This window comes from Pagrus pagrus (assembly GCF_965226575.1).
Source record: "Pagrus pagrus genome assembly, chromosome: 3".
NCBI lineage: Eukaryota > Metazoa > Chordata > Actinopteri > Spariformes > Sparidae > Pagrus > Pagrus pagrus.
The window spans coordinates 17,331,889-17,351,891 of NC_140187.1; the positions used below are offsets into that span (position 1 = coordinate 17,331,889).

The window sequence follows — 20,003 nt, forward strand, 5'->3', positions numbered from 1 at the left end:
TGAATGATCGTGGAGAGTCACCGGTAGAGACGGACCCCGGAGTGAAGAGAAGATCATTGTTATCTAGTGGCAGTTGATGAAGCACAGGTGCTTCATCAACTCATCTCAACTCTGCTGCAGCGGCAACACCACGCCCACGAGCACACGCACTGGGAAGGAGCAGGTGAAGGAAAAGGAGGGGGGAAACAGGTAGGGAAAAACAACAGGGAAACGAAAACGAGACACAACAAGGCTGACACAGCACACACCGTAACATACATTATTCAGATGGTACGGGCATGTCAGTGTTCAGCTGTCCATCCACTTTAGCTTTTGTGGTGTGTTCACTATCAAAATGTTCAATCTTTTTAAGGCCTTGGGTTTATTAATAAGTCAAACAGCTTAACGTGATACTAGATAAAAACTAAGAAATAGGTTTCTCATATTGTCACGGGTCTCACGGTGTTCTGTGAATATGTGCTGAGACAAGTGTCGGACAATGTGAGAACCAGATCAGAATGAGGTCAAGGTGAGATTTTGCTGCTCTGGTTAAACAATGTGGTTCAATACGCAGTACACCTGAATGAGCGTTTTTACCTTTTGGTTTGATTGGACTTTCAGATGTTGATGAATAACAACATGTAACGCTGTTGAACTCCACTGTATAGTCGTTCTCCTTTTCTGTGGCTCAGCAAGTTTGAGTTACTGATCAAAAAATATCCCATTTGTTGATGCTTTACTGATTGCAGCCATCACAGTGACTAGCATTTGTGTAACAGCATGCACCTTTTTAATTTGTTTGTTTGTTTTAAGTTTATTGACAACATTCTAATATATTCATAAAAATACAACATATATTTTGTCATGGATAAAACAAAAGGCAATGCTTTGAATTACGGCCGGCAACGTACAGCACATTTTTTCCCCTTCTACTGTGTCATTTTTTGTACTAATTGCGTACCAGTACAGTACTGGTATACTGGTGCACACACACAGTATAGGTATAAAGGAACAAGATGTGAAATAAAAGAATAACTTGGCAACGATGTGGGAATTTAAAAGTGATTTATATTGTAGGTATTTTTTATCAGAAACCTATTCTAATGACAGGACAGTAGTGAGCAACAATTTCTACTTTAAGTATTTTTTACTGTAATGGTACGAATCCACTCCTTAAACCCACTGCAACCACTGGGTCTGAATCAGGATTTTGACATGATTGTTTTGTAATGAATAAACTTCAGTAGATTGTAAATGATCTGTGTTCTATGAGGGCTGTAGCCTGATGTTTTACATATCATTTATCTCTATTGTTGTTTGATATTGTGAAATTTATATATCTTGTCCGTCTCTATAGACACCATGTCTTTAATTTTCAGTCCACTATGCTTAGGACTACATTTCCCTTGATGTTTTGCCACAAAAGTGTTCTGTGTTAAGGCTAATCAAAGGATTTCTGTTCCAGTTTGACAGCTGTGTTTATATCCCTATTTTTGAATCTCAACTGTCATGGTATACAAAAGATAACCCTGTAGATCACTGTACGTAGTTGACCGTAAATATGTTGTCATTTTCTTCCTTCCCGATACCAGTGATTGGGGTATGATTGCGGCTGTATTATTATTGTACAGCCTGGTTCAGGTAAACCTCTTTGTAAAGGTGAAAAATACATACAGAGAATGAAAACTAAATTCACACATTTCTCAGTACCACAGCGTTGGATTGAACTGTTCACTTCAGGTTGATTTCTTGTTACGTTGTATTTGTGTGTGTTGTCCCACCAACACGCTGTGTTAATACCATGCTCCTGCTTTTTCATGATAATCAATCATATCTAGTCCCTATTAAAGAGCTTTGTTTGTCTTTTTTCTGTGTGTCTGCAGGAAACAGTTGAGTATGCCTTCCTCATCATCTTCACAATCGAGACCTTTCTGAAGATTATCGCTTATGGTTTGGTGATGCACCAGAACGCGTATGTGCGAAACGGTTGGAACATGCTGGATTTCGTCATTGTCGTCATCGGGTGAGTCCTTATCTCAGATAATTAATTTTACTTACACATAGTGTGTATTGTTTTTAACTAACATATCACCTGCCATAACTGATCTTTTGCAGGTTTTTTTTTTTTTTGGATGTGCACTTTGATCTCAGTTTGACAGTTTACAGTGTTTCTGAGAGAGGCAGTCAGTGTTAAAGTTAAAGTTGGTTAAGCCTCTGCTCCAAGCGGCCAAGTGCTAATAGAGACCCTCATACACCCACAGTATATGACCCAGAAAAGACAGAGAGAATAAATCAGAGCTTTACCACCACTGGAGTGAGTCACCATCTCTCCATACTTCATCTCTTCTCCAACACTCCCTCCCATTTCTCCCTCTCCTCTCACTGACTTGTCTTTCGCTCACACTCTCCCATCCTCCTTTGCTTTGTCTCTGTGGCACGTTCTTATACTTCCCCCTTCCGTTCTGATCCCTCAAATTCATTCTTTACACTTCCCCACCTGACTCTGCCCTCATTCCTATCTCCTGCACACTCTGCTCGCGTTATCTTCATCCTCATCGCAGCTTCTCTGTTCTCCATCTCCCTCCTTCCTCTCTCTCTCTCTCCTTCCTCTTTCTCTCCTCTAGCACACACAGTCCAGTGAGTAGCTGGGTCAGATCTCTGTCTGTATGCAGCATGCAGGGTTGATTTGCCATGCAGTCAAATGCAAAGACGGCTGCTCCTGCTATGAAGAGTGACTGTTGCTGCTAAATCACTGAACTGCCTCACTAAAATAACGCTGCCAGTGTCTGATGTCAAAATATAGCTGCGCCAATACGGCTCTGAATGGGCTATTTAAATTCACGTCGAAGGTCAAAGTTCACTCCGTTTCCCAGCTGGCTTCAATATTTTCGCGTGTCTTGTATTTATTGATTATTGCAGGTCACGTTATGGTTTAACAGAGGTTAGATAAAGGGTTATGGGCGCTTGATGATTCAGCTGTGCTTCGTTGAGGGCTTCAGTGCTCTCCATAGAGAGGAAAGTGTTAAAATGCAAGACAAATATGAAGGCTTGTAAAGTGTAATACTGTAAAAATCCTTTTTTCTTTTTTCTGATGAAAACAAAGTCAAATAGAAGTGTGGCGTAATGTATTAAAAACACAATTGTATTAAAAGGACGTGGGTGTCAGAAATGTAAATTAGGTGTGCAGCAAGGAAAGGCTAACAGTAAGGTCACATTTAGTGAGTTTCAGACAACATTTTTAGGGTAGCTAGCGGTGACTAATTATGAAACAGGAAACACAACGTACAAATAAGGCACTCTTAAACCTGCATAAATAAATATTTTTATATTAACAGTGGACTAAATGACGATGTGTAATTCTAAAGGGTGAACTCCCTGTGAGAAACCTGTAACGAATAAATACCCTTATCTGTAGTTCCCTGCAGCTTTAGGGAGGATTTTAATGTCTTTTAAAAGGTACAAGAGGTACAAGGTAGTTCGTCATTATACAACATAGGATTGCATGACGAAATGGATGTTCATAAACTCCTTTATGCTACGTAACTTACAGAAGATATATACAGTTATTAATATGCAAATGTGCATAAACACGTAGAGCATCTTTTGAATTTGAGTTGGGGGGATTGTAAACAGCAGCAAAACGATGTGATGATAACGTGGTCTGCATCTTCATATCACATGTTAAACATCTTGGAAACACTGTCCATCCGCTTTGACTATGTGTGAGCAATAAGCATCAATGTTACAAACACAGAGTCCACCTCTCCTCGTCCCACTGTCATCCTGAGCTCTGTCGGCTCAGAACAGTTTCGCCCGACAGCTTGATCCGAGATGTTGTGGTGGAGACAGGTCTCTGTGGGCCCAGCGGTCTCTGATTCCTATTTGTCCATTTCCTTTTACTTACTTTAGCCAGGAGCAGCCTTATGCTGGATTAGCACGGTTCTTATTCCACCTCTAATCTATTAGATGATATTACGTTCATTTTGAAATATTTGTTGTGCAGTTTTATATATTTTGATGTACATTTTCCTAGTTTTCTAGGTAACAGTTGCTTCCATTTAACCTGTACAGTGTAAAAATCAATTGGTAGACTCATGAAAGAGTTTGTCACAGCCTGGCTCTTATACTGTCACAAAGGCGAGGTTGCCATATGTACAGAAGGCATATTTATTTACAAAAATATAATAAAGTATGAAAGAGCATGTGTAAGTCAGTTATCAGTAATGTGGGCATGTGTGGGTGCTTATGTACGTCTGTAACAAAACAGGCCAAGCTACGATGGGACAAGGGAATCTTTCATTAAGAAAGGAGGTGGTGACTCCACAAAACAGGAACAGGAACACCTAGTGGAGGGGTCATCACATGTTTCCAGAAATACAGATTGAAACTAATGGATGCCAAAGCAGTTGGACATTTTTTTTTATATCTGGTTGTTTGCTAAGTGATTGTAAAGAAGAACATGTGATCTGTAGTAAACAGGCTAAACCCACTTATATGATTCCTTAAATATTGAGGAGACGCATCCCTTTTATCAAAGCGGCTCCTCTCAGTTATGTTCAGTAAAAAGATGTCGATATGTGATGGGAGGTTTTCTGTTGAACATGACTGAATGAGTAATGAAACCCCAGTGGCAGGCGGTCAGTCTTACAGCTGTGACTCAGTATAACATAAGTCTGAGCAGACTGCGCTGATACGCCCTCAGAACTCCTTCCAGCCCCTATCGGCAGCTTCATTCACTGCTTTTTAGTCCACAGCTTTGATGTGATGTGTCGAGATGATTTCCCTCTTGGCTAGGTGAGGAATATCTAGCTGACTGTAATGAAGTGTCCTCTCTCTTGATAAAAGATTTGTTCACTTCTGATTTCACTTTGTGACTACAGAAGAAAGCAGATCTCGATATATCTGTTGTATCATGCAGTGCTGTGAAGAAGTAGTTACCTCCTTCCTGAGTTCTTCTACTTTTTGCATATTTGTCACACTTAATTATTTCAGATTTTTAAACAAAATATAACACGACAACCTGAGGAAACTAAATACAGCTCTTACGTGATCATTTATTGAAGGAACAAAGTTATCCCACCTCAATAAAAGTGTACAAAATATGTGTTATATATGTTATCGGTATCAGCCAGGACAAGCAAGTGATTATCGGTGTTTGCTTAAAAACATCCGTATTTGTGCATCTTGACCCACTTAAATTTAATAACTGGTTGTGCCACCTAAATCAGCAGCAACTGCAACCGAACGCTTCCTATAACTGGAGGTCAGACTTTCACATTGCTATGGAGGAAAGACTGTGGAGGTGACTCTCAGCTTTGCCCCTGACTTTATATTGAAAATAAATAATTGTTTTTTTGTCAGGTCTTAACCCCATGAAACTGACCTCCAGTGGACGACCCCAAACTGCTCGTGGGAGGTTGATGTTTGCATGGTTATCCTGTTTAAATTGATCTAAAATAAACTGGATATTGTTGATGAGTTACATACACATGCGGCACCAGAGAAGCAGAGAAGCTGGTAGATCGTTCAAGTCAGAAGGAGATGGAGAGAAATAGGAATTAATATTAAGAAATATGTTCTTTGTGTATTCTACATTTCCATGTTTTATATATGTTTTATTCAGATTCAAAAATGTCATCAGTCATTATTGTTTAGTGACTTACACAGCCGAGATTGTACGCATTACAGGGATATGAAGAGTACAAGAGCTCAAAGGGTTAAAATATACTATACATTTATGGAAACTAGACCAGTCAAGTGTTCAGTGACCAGTTTTTATCTCATCTCTTAACTGTGCATTGTATTTCATATATCTGTAGACTTATAAAGTCAGCTGTATCCCGTTGATATCAATATGGTTTGTGGGTGGCTGTAAAGTAAACTGATGACACATCCTTCGTTATAGTTCCACAGCTAAATAATAGTTTGAGGGATCATTGTATGTATATGTGTGTGTGTGTGTGTGTGTGTGTTTGTTTGTGTGTGTGTGTGTGTGTGTGTGTGTGTGTGTGTGTGTGTGTGTGTGTGTGTGTGTGTGTGTGTGTGTATTAGACCAAATTAGCAACATTAACTACACAGTAACCACAACTTATCAGCTCTTTAGTGTAATATAATATGTTGTTGTTGACACAATTAATTAAGACAGTAAGTGTTGGAAGATTAGGTACACCAAAATAAAACCATTTTCTTTAGCCTGTAGCCCATCAGGTAAATTAGGTCTCCACACTTACATTAGTGAAAGTGTTGTAATAATGAGTTGAGAAAGCAACAAACGTACATTGTAGATGAATGAAATGTATACACTTTGAAATAACGATCATGAAAAACAAATAGTACGGTAAAGTGATTGTAAACACACATTATGATTAGTTCTAAAATCTTTGTGCTCTGTTCAGTTTTTGGATTTCAAGATGGTGTCTCAATAAGATCATAAACATCTGTATCTGATGGTTGTGATACAGTAGTAATATGTGTGTGTAATAAGTAAAATTTTTGTAATAAGAAAAAAGCACCTCTAGAGTACTGCTTGAGGCACCATCTACTGTGAAAGTGTAAAGATTTATACATGATAATATTTAGGACTCTAACAAAGGATTATTTTCAGAATCTGTTGATTATTTTCTTAATGAATCAACTTGTTTTTGGACCAGACCTGAAAAGATTTTCAGTTTACCTTCATATATGACAAATAAAAGCAGCAAATCCTCACATTTGGAAGCTGAAATGGCCAAATGTTTTGCATTTCCTTTCTTGAAAATGGACTAAAACAATGAGTCGACTGTCCCTTGTCAGATTGTCTTCCTTGGCAGACTAATAATGTGCGTTTCTTCCTTTGTTTTCTGACAGACTCTTCAGTGTTGTCTTGGAGCTTTTGACCAAAGAGGAGAAGTTAGAAGGCGAAGGAGAAAATAGTAACCATCCTTCAATGCACGGGCACGGGGGTAAACCAGGTGGATTTGATGTTAAAGCCCTTCGAGCCTTCCGTGTGCTGCGACCCCTGCGGCTGGTCTCAGGAGTACCCAGTAAGTACTGAGAGGGGCTGAGCTCAACATACCAGCGTAACCCCATTTGTCAGATTCACCACACATTTTCTGTGTATATTATATGTATAATGTTGTCAGTCATGATGAGTCCCAGTGAATTGTAGGTTGAGAGGTTACACATGACGAGTCCAGATGGTCGATGTTCCCTCCCCAGGGACTGTTTTCAAAAACATCCCTTCAACATCTACATCAGCGCCCTAGAGACATGAGCTGTGGCTGTAATACAAACAAACGAACTCAGAGTAAACACTTCTGACACGTTACTGGACAGCAGTATATGTGGTCGTAGATGTGCTGATATATATGAATATATTTATATATATATATATATTGAAACTGGTATTACATTTGTAGAGAAAACGGTGAAATTATATAATAATCATCAGTCAGTTGTAGTTCTTATTTTTGTACAGCCACGCGTTGTTTAATGTGTTTATATTCCTCCTTGCTTAGGTTTACAGGTGGTGTTGAACTCCATCATTAAAGCCATGGTCCCTCTCCTTCACATTGCCCTCCTCGTCTTGTTCGTCATCATCATCTATGCTATTATCGGCCTGGAGCTTTTCATCGGTAAAATGCACGCAACCTGCTTTATTCCTGGCTCAGGTAAGGCCCTCTCGATTTTCTGCTTTAATATCAAGTCATCTTTCTAGTCTACACATCTTGTATTCTGACTACTGTAAAAGTGATTTTAACAAACATTTTTAACTAGTTATCTAATGTTCAAAGTAGCCGGTTCTTAAAGCTACTGCCCATCATCACAAGGACATGCTCCTACAGTTTAGACTCCCTTCAAATTACCTGGTGGCCACTGGCCAGGTTGTTCTCTCCTCGGGGGGCTACTTAGACACTGTGCATGGTGCTGCTCTGCATGTTCATTAGAGAAATACCGACTGAAAACAGCAGCTTTCTACAGTACCTGCACATGAGGAGGGAGGCGGTCACATTACACTCCATGAAAAAAAGATATCCACCTCTCTCGAAACCATTTGTCCTCCAGGACAACTTAAGGTTTGAAGTGTGAGTTTCTGTTGGTCATAGGAAGTAATGATACTGATACCAATTACTATCAATCAAGACAACCAATTGTTTTAACCTATATACATTTGCAGTAAACTGGGATAAAGTGAAGAACTAATTTGTCGGCCAGATAGAAGAAGTAATAAGTGGAAACATGATGGGAGCCTGATGAAGTTGTCTGAGGGGTCCTTTGAAATCATTTCAGCACTTCTTGAACACACTCCGACGATTGCATACACAGTTTTCTTTCTTCTCCGTCTGTAGATGGGTTAGCAGAAGAGGAACCTGCTCCATGTGCGATCTCAGGGCACGGGCGCCAATGCCCCATCAACGGCAGCGAGTGCAGGGAAGGCTGGCAAGGTCCCAATGGTGGCATCACCAACTTTGACAACTTCCTGTTTGCCATGCTGACGGTGTTTCAGTGCATCACCATGGAGGGCTGGACAGACGTACTGTACTGGGTGAGTGCTCTCGCCCTGCCCTCCCAGTTCAATTTCCTGTGACTGTCACACGCCTTCGGCTTAAATGTCTCCTCGGATCAGACACACAACAGTAATGAGAGTGACATTCTAACGATGAAGCTGCTGATAATGTCCCGAGGCACCTCTTATCACTCTGATATGATTGATTGACTAAATGATTGAGTGCATGCAACAACTCCCAATAACAACATGATGCTATCCTGGCACTTAAAGTATCCCTTCAAGATCTTCATCTGAAGAGAGAGCTACTTTTGTCTAACTTTTGTTCTGCTGTTCTTTACCTTTAACCTCTGATTTCACTCTTTTCTTTCTCTCTTCCCGCTGCTCTTCTGCCTCTGTGGTGGTGCTTCTTCCTCCAGATGAATGATGCTATGGGCTTTGAGCTTCCATGGGTGTACTTTGTCAGTCTTGTGATCTTCGGCTCCTTTTTCGTGCTTAACCTGGTTTTGGGTGTGTTGAGCGGGTAAGCCTTCCTCTCTTTGCAGACAGAGACCTCCTGCTTGATTTCAGGCTCGAGGTTCTCTGTTCTTGTATAGGTTTCTGTTTGTTAACCGGCTACTTTTTGGCTCCTGTAGGTCAACGACGCCATCGGATGGGAAACGCCTTGGATTTATTTTGTTAGCCTGATCATACTGGGCTCCTTTTTCGTGTTAAACCTTGTGTTGGGTGTGCTGAGTGGGTAAGAGGCAACGTGTGCAGTGGGTTTGGTCTGCAGTATTCAAAGCTCAGTGTTGGGAAGGTTAATTTTTTAAATATAATCGGTTACAGATTACTAGTTACCTTTTTAAAAATGTTATTGTAATCTTACTATTTTAACAACTCTATCATAATCATGTAACATATTACGTTTTTTAACACATTTTAGAAAAAATTAGACAATAAAGCACAAAAAACTATGTATGTAGTATTTACCAACAAAATACAGAGCCAAATTATGTCTTGAAAACACAAATATCAATCAAATCAACCATCAGTCAAAGCGAGCAATGCCCAATTAGCAGACGAGAAGCGGTGCAAATTTAAACTAGACAACCAATCACAATCAACACACAGACTTTGAGGGCATACTGTCCAATGACTGGAGCCTGTGCAGATGTAGAGACAGCTCCTGGTAGTCCATCCTACCAAGCCCCAGCAGCAGCAGCCTTTGAAGCCAATTCAACATAGTGGCCACACTGTGTAATTACAGCGTCACGTAATGTACTGGAGCCCAAAAATACTTTTCCCACAAGCGTACATTGCAAAAGAAGTGGCTGTAAAACTGTGGATACATTTTTATTTGTTTTTTTGTGTCACAACCTCTGCAACATGATTCTTTTCACTGTCAGAATTTGATCCTTTCAGCTGCATGATTAAACCGTTTTATTCCCACAACACAGAAGATCTGGGTAATTATTTACTCAAGAAGTTGTGCTTTTTTGGCTTGTTGCACCACTAAGCACCTCCGCTTCCAACACAGTCGAATTACATTTACGTTAATTATGTAATTAAATTACATGGAACCAGTTACATGTAAGTAGCTACTTCCCAACACTGTCAAAGCGTGTATGCAGTGATTTATTTATTACTGGAATTACTTGCTCTATTTGTTGTAGTGTCAGCCTTTACAAGCAGTGTTTCCCACACATAGATGTTGCCCAGGTATATCTGGTGACCCAGTTTAGCAAATTTTACTTTTGTTGCTGATCTGTGATCGACTAGCTAGTGGACAATCTGCCCTTGATCTGCCCCTGCTGTCTACAGGATTTCGAACATGCTCTGCAGATAGAGAGGAGAGGTGTCTCTCCTGTAAACGCACTGATTGTAATGCCACCCCTCCTACTTAATCTAGGCGCACTTATGCCGTTATTTCATACAAGCTCACAAGCTAACCTGGTTGGTGTGATGTCATTTGTTTCAGGTTGGTTTAAAAAAAAAATCCAAAATGCAAGATTTGTTTTTACGCTATAAAACATACTGCTGGTGAAGAAAACAGGCACACATACAGGCAGAGTTAACAAGAAATGCAGGGCAAGCCAGTGTGTGCGTCAAGGTGATCAATTAAAACATCACTATGTTGCCAAAATTTTAAAGAGATTCTGAAAAAGATGTGGGAAACACTGAAATGAGTTTATACGCTGCAGATTATTGTGATGTCAGCCACTCAAATGCATAGATCCTAATAATCTTTAAACAGAAATATGGAGATATTAAACCCGTGATTGGCCATTCTGCACTGGCACCTTGAGATGAATGTATATTCTCTCTCAGCCCTTCTTCCCTGACCTTTGTTGGCGCCAAACTATCACGTTCTTTCTGCGGCAACTGCAAAGTGAGCGTTTCCTCCACCACCCCTTCCTCAACCCACCCAACCTCCTGAGAGGGAAATTAATCTTATTCCTCGCCCTTCACTCCCTCTGCGCTCTTAAGCTCTTTCAGACCCCCGTTTGCTTTCCCAGCTCTGTGGAGTGGGGGTGGAGTATACAGTAGAATTAACTGTGGATGGTTGACCAGCCAGCAGAGCCTGATGGTTTTTTTTTTGGTTTTTTTAAAAAAAGCCAACAAGGTTAACACAATCATCAACTCAGAGGCTGCTTGAGATGGGAATAATTTTTTTATCCGCATCGACTTTAGAAACACAGTTTTACCCATGCTGCTTTGTTTCTATGTTTTTCTTCTTCAATCATCACAGCTTAAATGCACATTTTTCTCAGTAATGACAATATCCCAGCATGCACTGAATATATTTACCTCCTGCCCTCTGAATATGGATTGTAGCTTCCACAGTCGTTTTATGTAATGTATCAGTTTAGATGTTGCACGTTTCTTGAAACAATCTGTCTACCTAAATTGCCTTTTATGTATGATTAAGATGCTCCCCTGAAGGATAAGCTACTGTACTGTTGGGCTCTAAATATAGTGCTGTTGTCTTTCAAAGGTGTACATCTCCCTCCAGTGGCTAAGGTTCACAAAAACACACAAGGCATTGAGAGGTTGTGATTGAAGCATGTGATTATGTAGGAAACGATATGGACAAAGATGCAGATGATTTTGTGTGTGGAAAAAAATCTTTTTGTTGTTTGCCGTGAAAGTAAGTTTGTCTTTGTGTGTGTGTGTGTGTTTGGTTTGTTTTTTGTTTTCTCCACGTGTGCTTCTGCAAACCCAGAGAGTTCTCCAAGGAGAGAGAGAAGGCCAAAGCTCGTGGAGACTTCCAGAAGCTGCGAGAGAAGCAGCAGCTGGAGGAGGATCTGAAGGGTTACTTGGACTGGATCACTCAGGCTGAAGACATCGACCCCGACAACGAAGATGAGGCCGATGAGGAGAGCAAGCGCAACCGTAAGCACCTTCCCCCAACCCTCCCTCCTTCACGCAGGGAAGAGTAATGCTGCGCCGGCGTCGCATGCGCCCTCCGATACAGCAAGCTGATCGAATCTGTTCCTGCTACATTGAGAAAAATATCAAGCAGGGTGCATTATTGTTGGCTTGAGGGGGTTGTGATTTCTGCAACTATAATTAGGCCTTATGTTTACATAATCAGCATATGAAAGAGTTTGAACTCCAGAAATCTATGATGTGTCTTTGTGGGAGTTTTGTAAAAATGGAAAACACAGCGGATCAGCTGAAAAGTCATTTCTCTCTGGAGGAGAAATATTTATCAAATAACGCTGTCTCTCATTTCCCCAGGTGACATCGAGCACAGATACAGACGGCATTAATTAGGAAAAATGATCCGACACTCTAAAGCGTCACACTCATCTGCATCAGATTTTAACAATGAAATGCAGGATGACATTAAAGATGATTAAAGGGTAACTCCTCCAATTTTACACATTAGAGTGTGTTTACAGGTCTTGACGAGTACTTCCTCATGTGTGAAAAAAGTAGTAAAAAGCCTTTTGAGGCTCCAGAGGAAGCAGCATGTAACCTGATGACTTGCCTCCAGTGATGTCACTCAGTGGCATTGTGGGTAATGTAAGCGAAAGGTTTTGAAAAGCAGTCCACTGGTGTAGCATTGCACTGCTACAACACTGTTAGACTCATTGTTCTTCTTCCTTTTTATAACATGATGCCTACATTACCCACAATGCAACTCAGCCACTGAGTGACATCACTGGAGGCTATTTAGAGATTACATTCAGCTTCCTCAGGAGCTACAAAAAGGCTTTATACTACTTTTTTCACAGATGCAGTAGTACTCTCACACACTATTATGTGTAAAATTAGTGAATTTAGCAAAAATGAACTCTGGGAATTGTAGTAAATCAGCTGAAGCAGTAACAACGGCAAAATAACTCTTGCAGATTGACAGTTTACACTTCATTAACAACTGATGATGAAATTTCGATGAGCGAGTGCTATTCCCAGCGAGTGATATTAGTGCTATAATCGACAAGACTTTCTTGGCCGTATGCACACCAATGCACACACACAAACGCTTAGACACACACACCTGCATGTGGACATCGAGGCATGTACTCACTAAGAGAAAAGAGACCTATATACACACATAAAAGGTGTTTGCCGCAGAGCTGCACTGACTGTTTTATCTTCGCGCTCAATGTATGTCACTGATGGAAGTGGAGCACGCTGTGAGCACCACGAGAGTTTATCTGAGAAGGGAAAAAGGAAAAAAAATGATATTACTTGAGCAGTAGAAAAACTCTTAATCCAAATCCTCTTTATATAAGCAGCACACATGATGCAGAACAGAGAAACTGCGACTGATACACCTTATAGTTTGAGCGTACAGTAGGATCTCTGCACTCTGTGTGCTCATTATGTTCTCCCCTCATTTTTGCCTCTCCCTCCTGTCTTTTCCTCTTCCTCATGTTTAAAGTCGGATGTTTAGTTTTCATTACAGCAAACATTTAACCATAAAGTGAGAGGCGCCTGAGTAAAAGCTGTGGAGGTTACGAGGAGGCAGGTCCATACTGCTTTTCTTCAACATCCATCCTGGCTTTTGGTGTGTGTTGCCTCGTCACCTGCAGGCGCTTCCAGTGACTAACAGCTCTCCATGTTGTTCTTCTGCCCTCCTCAGTGTCCGCGGCCCCTGTGGCTCCTGCTGCTCTTGTCATTGTTGGATATTGATATTTTGAATACTGTTGTTGTCCTGTGGTGCTTGTCTGCTCTGACCCATTTTGATAGCAGCCCATTCTCGCCCCCCCTCCCCCATTTGTCCCTCTGCTGTGCCGTTGTGTCTGAATGCATGGACTTGCATGCATTACACATGAAGGGGTGACTCTGGCTGACCTTACTGAGAAGAAGAAAGGAAGGTTTGGGTGGTTCAGCCAGTCGTCCGACACTCATGGTAAATCCTGTGCTTTCCCTTCAGTGTTCTCTTGCTCTTGTGTATGTGTGTGTGTGTGTGTGTGTGTGTGTGTGTGTGTGTGTGTATGTGTGTGCACCTAAGAGTGTGTGTTTGATGCTCAAATTAATCTGTGTTGATAATATGTTACATTTCTGGATAAAATGTCAGATAGACCTTTTTTTCTTTATTTTATGGAGGTGTATACTCATGTTATCCCAAAAGTTTCCAACAATGTTTAAAAATCTGTAATTTTATTCAGGGTGCGTTTCATTTTCTCGCCTGTTGCTATAACTTCCGGGAAACATTAGGTGACACATCAGAGTGAGAAAGGAGGTCAGCAAACATGACTAAACATAACATTAAACTTTTAAACGTTACCTCGTCTGTGAACATTTCTGCCCGAGGTACGTCAGATAGAGTTTCATCGGCAATGGTGGCTGATAAAGAACGAAGGCAAAACTCTCGTGATCCCACACTTCTTCAAGACAACTACTTAAGTAATTTCCATTGAGAGCAGCAGAAATTCCCATCTTTATTACCATTACAACCAACATTGTTAGGAACTTGCCTGAAAGAGCTCATAGTGTAGCAATTGACATATATTAATCACTTTTTTAATGGCCATATGTGAGCGGACTGTAACCTCACATGTGCAAATATGCAAAATACCATAAATAATTTAAAAAACTACATTAAGAACAAAATGTACCTGAAGTGCTGAGGTAAAAAATGTGTTGTTTTAATCACGTGCTGCTGCCGTGCTTTCCATCTTGCACGCAAAAATTAAAAAAAACTGGAATGACAACACATACCTCTGCCAAGGCCCAACAGTGCCCTGTTCGTACCCACTCATAGACGCCAGCCACCTAAATACGCCTGAAATCAACAACATTGTCAAAAAAGGCTCTATCTCACAATGTTAAAGAAAGTGAGAAAAGATTCCTGGATCTGTCCCTTTATCCGGATCTGCACCAAAGGTTAATGGGGTTTATTCTGGGCCATCCAAGTTTCATGGAAAACTGACCAGTAGTTTTTGTGTAATCCGGACACAAATGGAAACAAAACCTACTTGGCAGAGGTTAAAAAACACAAAATCAACATCAATGATTCTGTCAGTGAAGAATCGTTGATTGTAAGTGAGCAGATTTTTACTTAAAACTAAAAAATAAATCCAAAGGGTAGGCAGCAGTTCCAGTTGGAGCATCCTGATTGACTGCTGAGTGAGTCTGTGTGTGTTTGAGTGTGTTGTGTGCAGCCTAATGTAATACCTCATCACTGTGTGCTTTACCAGTGTGTTTATCCCGTCGTGTCCGAGCATCACAGCCTTTTCCGTTTTCTCTTCCCTTTTTTTCCTCCCTGTTTTGTTCCTGTGAACGGTCTACTGGTTCTAAATAAAAGACGCCCATCATTTACCCATTAAATGAGTTTAATATGGAGTAGACATGCAGCTGCGTTTGATAGCAGGCACGCCCCGTTTCCTTCCCCATTTCAAAAGCAGGGGCTCAGTGTGAATATAGGAAACAGGGCTAAACCCAGATCACTACTCCAGCAGTCAGCACTATTTTCAGAGCTGAGAGCTGTCCGACCACTCAGGAATCAAAGCCAACACGTCTTCATAAGCTAAGCGCTAGCACACACGGCGCTCCCTCGTACGAGTTAAAGCACTGAGACGTTTCACACAGTTAATCATCGTCTGTCTGCACCGACAGTCTCTCCAAAGCGCTGGCAGTACTCTGAGTGTAGCATTTCAGAGACAGCTTTAAGAGCTCTGTCCTCGTCGGCCTGCTCCCTTCTTCCCCTCTACTCCTCATTGTCTGCATCAGTCAGCCCTCGTAGAGCAGCTGTCCACTCGCCTGTCCCGTGTCAGCTCCCTTTCAGCACTTGGTAAATGATACTAATGATGACAGTGATGCACAGCCACAGCGCTTAGCTCCTTCATTTCTATGAGGGCCAAAGTTTTTTGGCTGCAACATGGCTTTGGAGATGAAAAATAAAACAATTTTCTTCTTTTATAATCAGTAGGAAATTATTGTGATGCACTTGAATATATTTTTGGGAGTGTAATCATTTTTATCTTTGCTGGTTCCTTTATCTTCTTTCTTCGTTTTTGAAAAAAATAGAATAGCCTGATGTGATGCCGGCAGTCTCCACTTTATTTCTTTTCACACTTCTTCCCCCTGGGATGCACTGCACTGTGTTTCATCTGGAGAATCGTGTGCCACTGCGCATTGCATGTGATTATTTTTTTTGTAAACGTCTTGCTTTTTTTTCCGCTGCCGCAGCGAGCGTTCCAGCCAGCGAGACAGAATCTGTGAACACTGAGAATCAAAACGGGGAGGATGAAAAGACGCCGTGCTGCGGACCTCTGTGGTGAGAACGAACAGCACTTTGCACATCAATCCTTTTAAAAAAACACGACCACTGTTATTACTTTGAATTACAGTACATCAGATTGCTGTCGCTTGTGGTGCAACCATTTCTACAAAGTTCAGTCTGTCAGTCTCAAATCTCAGAATCTCTGTCACCACATTTATCCTCAACTTTCAAAAAAAAAAATGGTTGAACCAACAACTCACCTCCATGTTTATATTGTCTTCCTGCCCTGAAATGCTTCTGACAGGTTTTGTGTTGTACTTACCTGTCAAACTTTGACTAATTCTTCTTTCTTTCAGTCAAAAAATTTCAAAGTCAAAGTTCAGGTCAGTATATTTGTGGGTCTGTGTCTCTGCATGACGCATATAGTTTATAACTACAGCGTGCGTGCCTGCATTAGATTATACAGATTTTATTTGTAAGTGCTTGCCTTTCATTTTACTGTATTTTAATGAGAATTTACTTCGGATGATAAATCAACAACTTTTAGAAAGTCAGCATGTACCATAAGATATTTGTAGAGAATAGTCTTACGCAGTATTTTTCAGCTCATTTACTGTAAAGTATGACTTGCAAAAAATATATTGATGCAGTCCCCCTGTGGCTGATCCCCCTCTACTCCTCTGCATTCGTATTATTAATGGAAACAGACCGTAGTGATTTCAAAGTGAGTCATACTGTACTAGTATTATTCTTTGTACTGACGATGATTTCTGCTCCTGCAGTCGGCGCTGGCGCCGCTGGAACAGGTTCTGCCGCAGGAAGTGCCGACTGGCTGTCAAATCGGTGCCTTTCTATTGGCTGGTCATCATCCTGGTGTTCCTCAACACTCTCACCATATCGTCAGAGCACTACAACCAGCCTATGTGGCTGACTCAAGTGCAGGGTATGAACAACACTGCAGCACACACTGAAGTCTAATTCTTTCCCTCATTTATCTGTTTCCTTAGTTAGTAGGATATCTGTAAGAAGTATTAACACATTTCAGTGAAATTGCATTGATGGGTTTTTTAACATTTTTCCTGTTTTATCATGATTACTTCACTTGTTAAGGTCAGACATAAAAGGACCAAAAGGCCAAAAGCTGAAAGCCAAAGTGCAAGGCAACAAAATGACGGTCAAAGGAGTTTTCAAGGAGACTTAAATACACGGGGGTTAATTAATAAATGAAACACAGGGGCACAGTAACAGGGTGGGAAAAGACAAAGACAGGAAGTAAAACACAACAAACAAGGAGAGGCTTTCAACATAAAACATGAAATCACAGGGGTAAAACACAGAACCATGACACCTACTTAACTGAAAATGTATTACGTATTTCATGATTATCCATCATGATACTATATGTATTTTTATTGTTTTTTGTGGAAGAAGTAATCAGTAAAATTAGCAATACTACAGTGTAGAAATACTTAAAGGGAAGTCCTGCATTCAACATCTTTAGTAAAAAGTACAAAAGTATATCGACTATTTCAAAAACAATATAAAATTCACCCAAAAGAAAGAGAAATAGATAACATTACAAACTCTTGAATCTTCTTCTCTCTGTGTTTCAGATGTGGCCAACAAGGTGCTGCTCGCCCTGTTCACATGTGAGATGTTGGTGAAGATGTACAGTCTCGGGCTACAGGCGTATTTTGTTTCACTTTTCAACCGCTTCGACTGCTTTGTGGTGTGCGGAGGAATCACTGAAACCATCCTGGTCGAACTGGAAATCATGTCTCCGCTCGGTATCTCTGTGTTCCGCTGCGTCCGCCTGCTGAGGATCTTCAAGGTCACGCGGTGAGACTGATACCATGCTCCGACTGTGTGTGTGTGTTGAGTGTATGTGTGGTGTTCACTGGATCACCTGGCTCTCTCTCCCTCTGCTGCTCCGTGTTTCTTTACAGTCACTGGCAGTCCTTGAGCAACCTGGTGGCGTCTCTGCTCAACTCCATGAAGTCCATCGCCTCCCTGCTGCTGCTGCTCTTCCTCTTCATCATCATCTTCTCCCTGCTGGGCATGCAGGTGTTTGGTGGGAAGTTCAACTTTGACGAGACCCAGACCAAGAGGAGTACCTTTGACAACTTCCCCCAAGCCCTTCTGACTGTGTTTCAGGTATTTACAGTTCAGATTAGGACGTAACTGTACAACAACAATAAAACATTTTTAGAAAAATACAAAGACAGTGTACTACCTCAGTGTACTCCATTGTTTTTATCGCACACATCCATCTCCTGGTATCTGCCCAGTTATAGAAGCTGTACCAGGTTTATCGTGGCCACTCAGCAGGGATTAGCGTGGTTTACCACGTGAAAAATGTCTACACACCCTCTATAATCATTGAGCATGACCCGCTACTGTTGACGCACACAAAATAATTATTCTGATGGATTTTAGATCCTGACTGGAGAAGACTGGAACGCTGTGATGTACGATGGGATAATGGCGTACGGAGGCCCGTCCTCTTCTGGGATGATCGTGTGCTTTTACTTCATCATCCTCTTCATCTGCGGAAACTGTATCCTCTGCCGCTGACACAAACATGCTCAAAAACTGCAGCGAATCTATGAGCTAATGTAAACTTAACATTTAAAAGGAAATATAAAGCCATGCTTTTATCGAGAGAGTTGTCCTACTGAACACCCTGCTCAGATATCCTCCTGAATGTCTTCTTGGCTATCGCCGTGGACAACTTGGCAGACGCAGAGTCCCTCAACACAGACGAAGGAGACAAGAAAGGGTGACAGCTTGATCTCCACTGTGTCTCTCTGTTCGAGCTTTACATGCCCAAACTCTTATTCATTTCTCTTATTCATAACATTGTATCTGTTCATTGTAGGGACAAGAAGGACGATGAGAAAGATGAGAAGGTATCCTTAATCATCACACAGTGACTTATCTTTACAGTACTAGGAGTTAAATACACTGACACACTTTCCGCTTGTCTGTAGGAGGAGGAGGAGGACAACGAGGAGACGGCGGCCGAGGAGGAGGATCCAGAAGTTCCATCGGGGCCTCGGCCGGTCATCTCCGAGCTGGTCAAGAAGGAGAAGATCACTCCCATCCCGGAGGGAAGCGCCTTCTTCATCTTCAGCAGAACAAACCCGTAGGAAACCCTGACACGTCGTGCTCAGCACACTTAACACGTGTGGACACGAACTAACACTGTTTCCTTCGTCCTCCAGGTTTCGGGTGTTTTGCCACAAGCTTATCAATCATCACATATTCACCAACCTCATCCTGGTGTTCATCATGCTCAGCTCCGTCTCACTCGCTGCTGAGGATCCAATCAGAAACTTCTCCGCTCGCAATATTGTAAGTCCACAAACCTGCAATAGAAACTTGTATTTATGGCTTCTAAGTAGCAAAGATAAAGAGGTGAAGTGACAATATATTTATATCTGTAGCATTTTGTGTTATAGTTCTTTGGACCTTTAATGACCATACTGGTGGCTTTGCATGTTTTAGCCCATTTATTATAACTTGCATACTTTATTTTACTGCTGACAATTTTCCAAAGAAACATAAAAATGTTTGTTTTAGTAACACTTAAAAATTGTTTGACATGCAAGACAAAAGCACCTTCACAAGATCGTTCATCAACAACGTCTCTGGACGTAAAGCATTTTCTGCACGCATCACGTGTGAAGCAACAAACAAACAATTCATTTGATTTGTTTTCAGAGGGATGTCAATGATAGCATTTTACTGGCCTGAAAAAGTCTCTTATCTTTTGTGTCTGTGAGTTTGAACTCTACCAATCTGCCTGTAAATCACAGATTTCTCTGCTGAAGACTTTCTCTCCACCTTTACACATTAGCGATGGCAACAGATGAT

The 20,003-nt window shown here is 41.1% G+C and overlaps 1 protein-coding gene across 9 annotated transcripts in view; it reads left to right on the forward strand.

Moving 5' to 3' along the window:
- cacna1da (calcium channel, voltage-dependent, L type, alpha 1D subunit, a) overlaps positions 1-20,003 on the forward strand; it is a 73,396-nt gene that overhangs the window by 26,663 nt on the left and 26,730 nt on the right. For 6 of the 9 annotated variants that reach the window (XM_084348368.1, XM_084348369.1, XM_084348367.1 and 3 more), the window contains exons 4-20: positions 1,863-2,002; positions 6,826-7,001; positions 7,476-7,628; positions 8,307-8,503; positions 8,884-8,987; positions 11,670-11,839; positions 13,737-13,811; positions 16,094-16,181; positions 16,484-16,510; positions 16,910-17,070; positions 17,741-17,966; positions 18,074-18,281; positions 18,564-18,684; positions 18,819-18,906; positions 19,006-19,036; positions 19,118-19,272; positions 19,352-19,481. In XM_084348368.1, coding sequence (XP_084204494.1) covers positions 1,863-2,002; positions 6,826-7,001; positions 7,476-7,628; positions 8,307-8,503; positions 8,884-8,987; positions 11,670-11,839; positions 13,737-13,811; positions 16,094-16,181; positions 16,484-16,510; positions 16,910-17,070; positions 17,741-17,966; positions 18,074-18,281; positions 18,564-18,684; positions 18,819-18,906; positions 19,006-19,036; positions 19,118-19,272; positions 19,352-19,481 — 2,250 coding nt within the window. The remainder of the gene's footprint in view (positions 1-1,862; positions 2,003-6,825; positions 7,002-7,475; positions 7,629-8,306; positions 8,504-8,883; positions 8,988-11,669; positions 11,840-13,736; positions 13,812-16,093; positions 16,182-16,483; positions 16,511-16,909; positions 17,071-17,740; positions 17,967-18,073; positions 18,282-18,563; positions 18,685-18,818; positions 18,907-19,005; positions 19,037-19,117; positions 19,273-19,351; positions 19,482-20,003) is intronic. The other 3 variants (XM_084348373.1, XM_084348375.1, XM_084348374.1) reach the window with 1 other exon arrangement.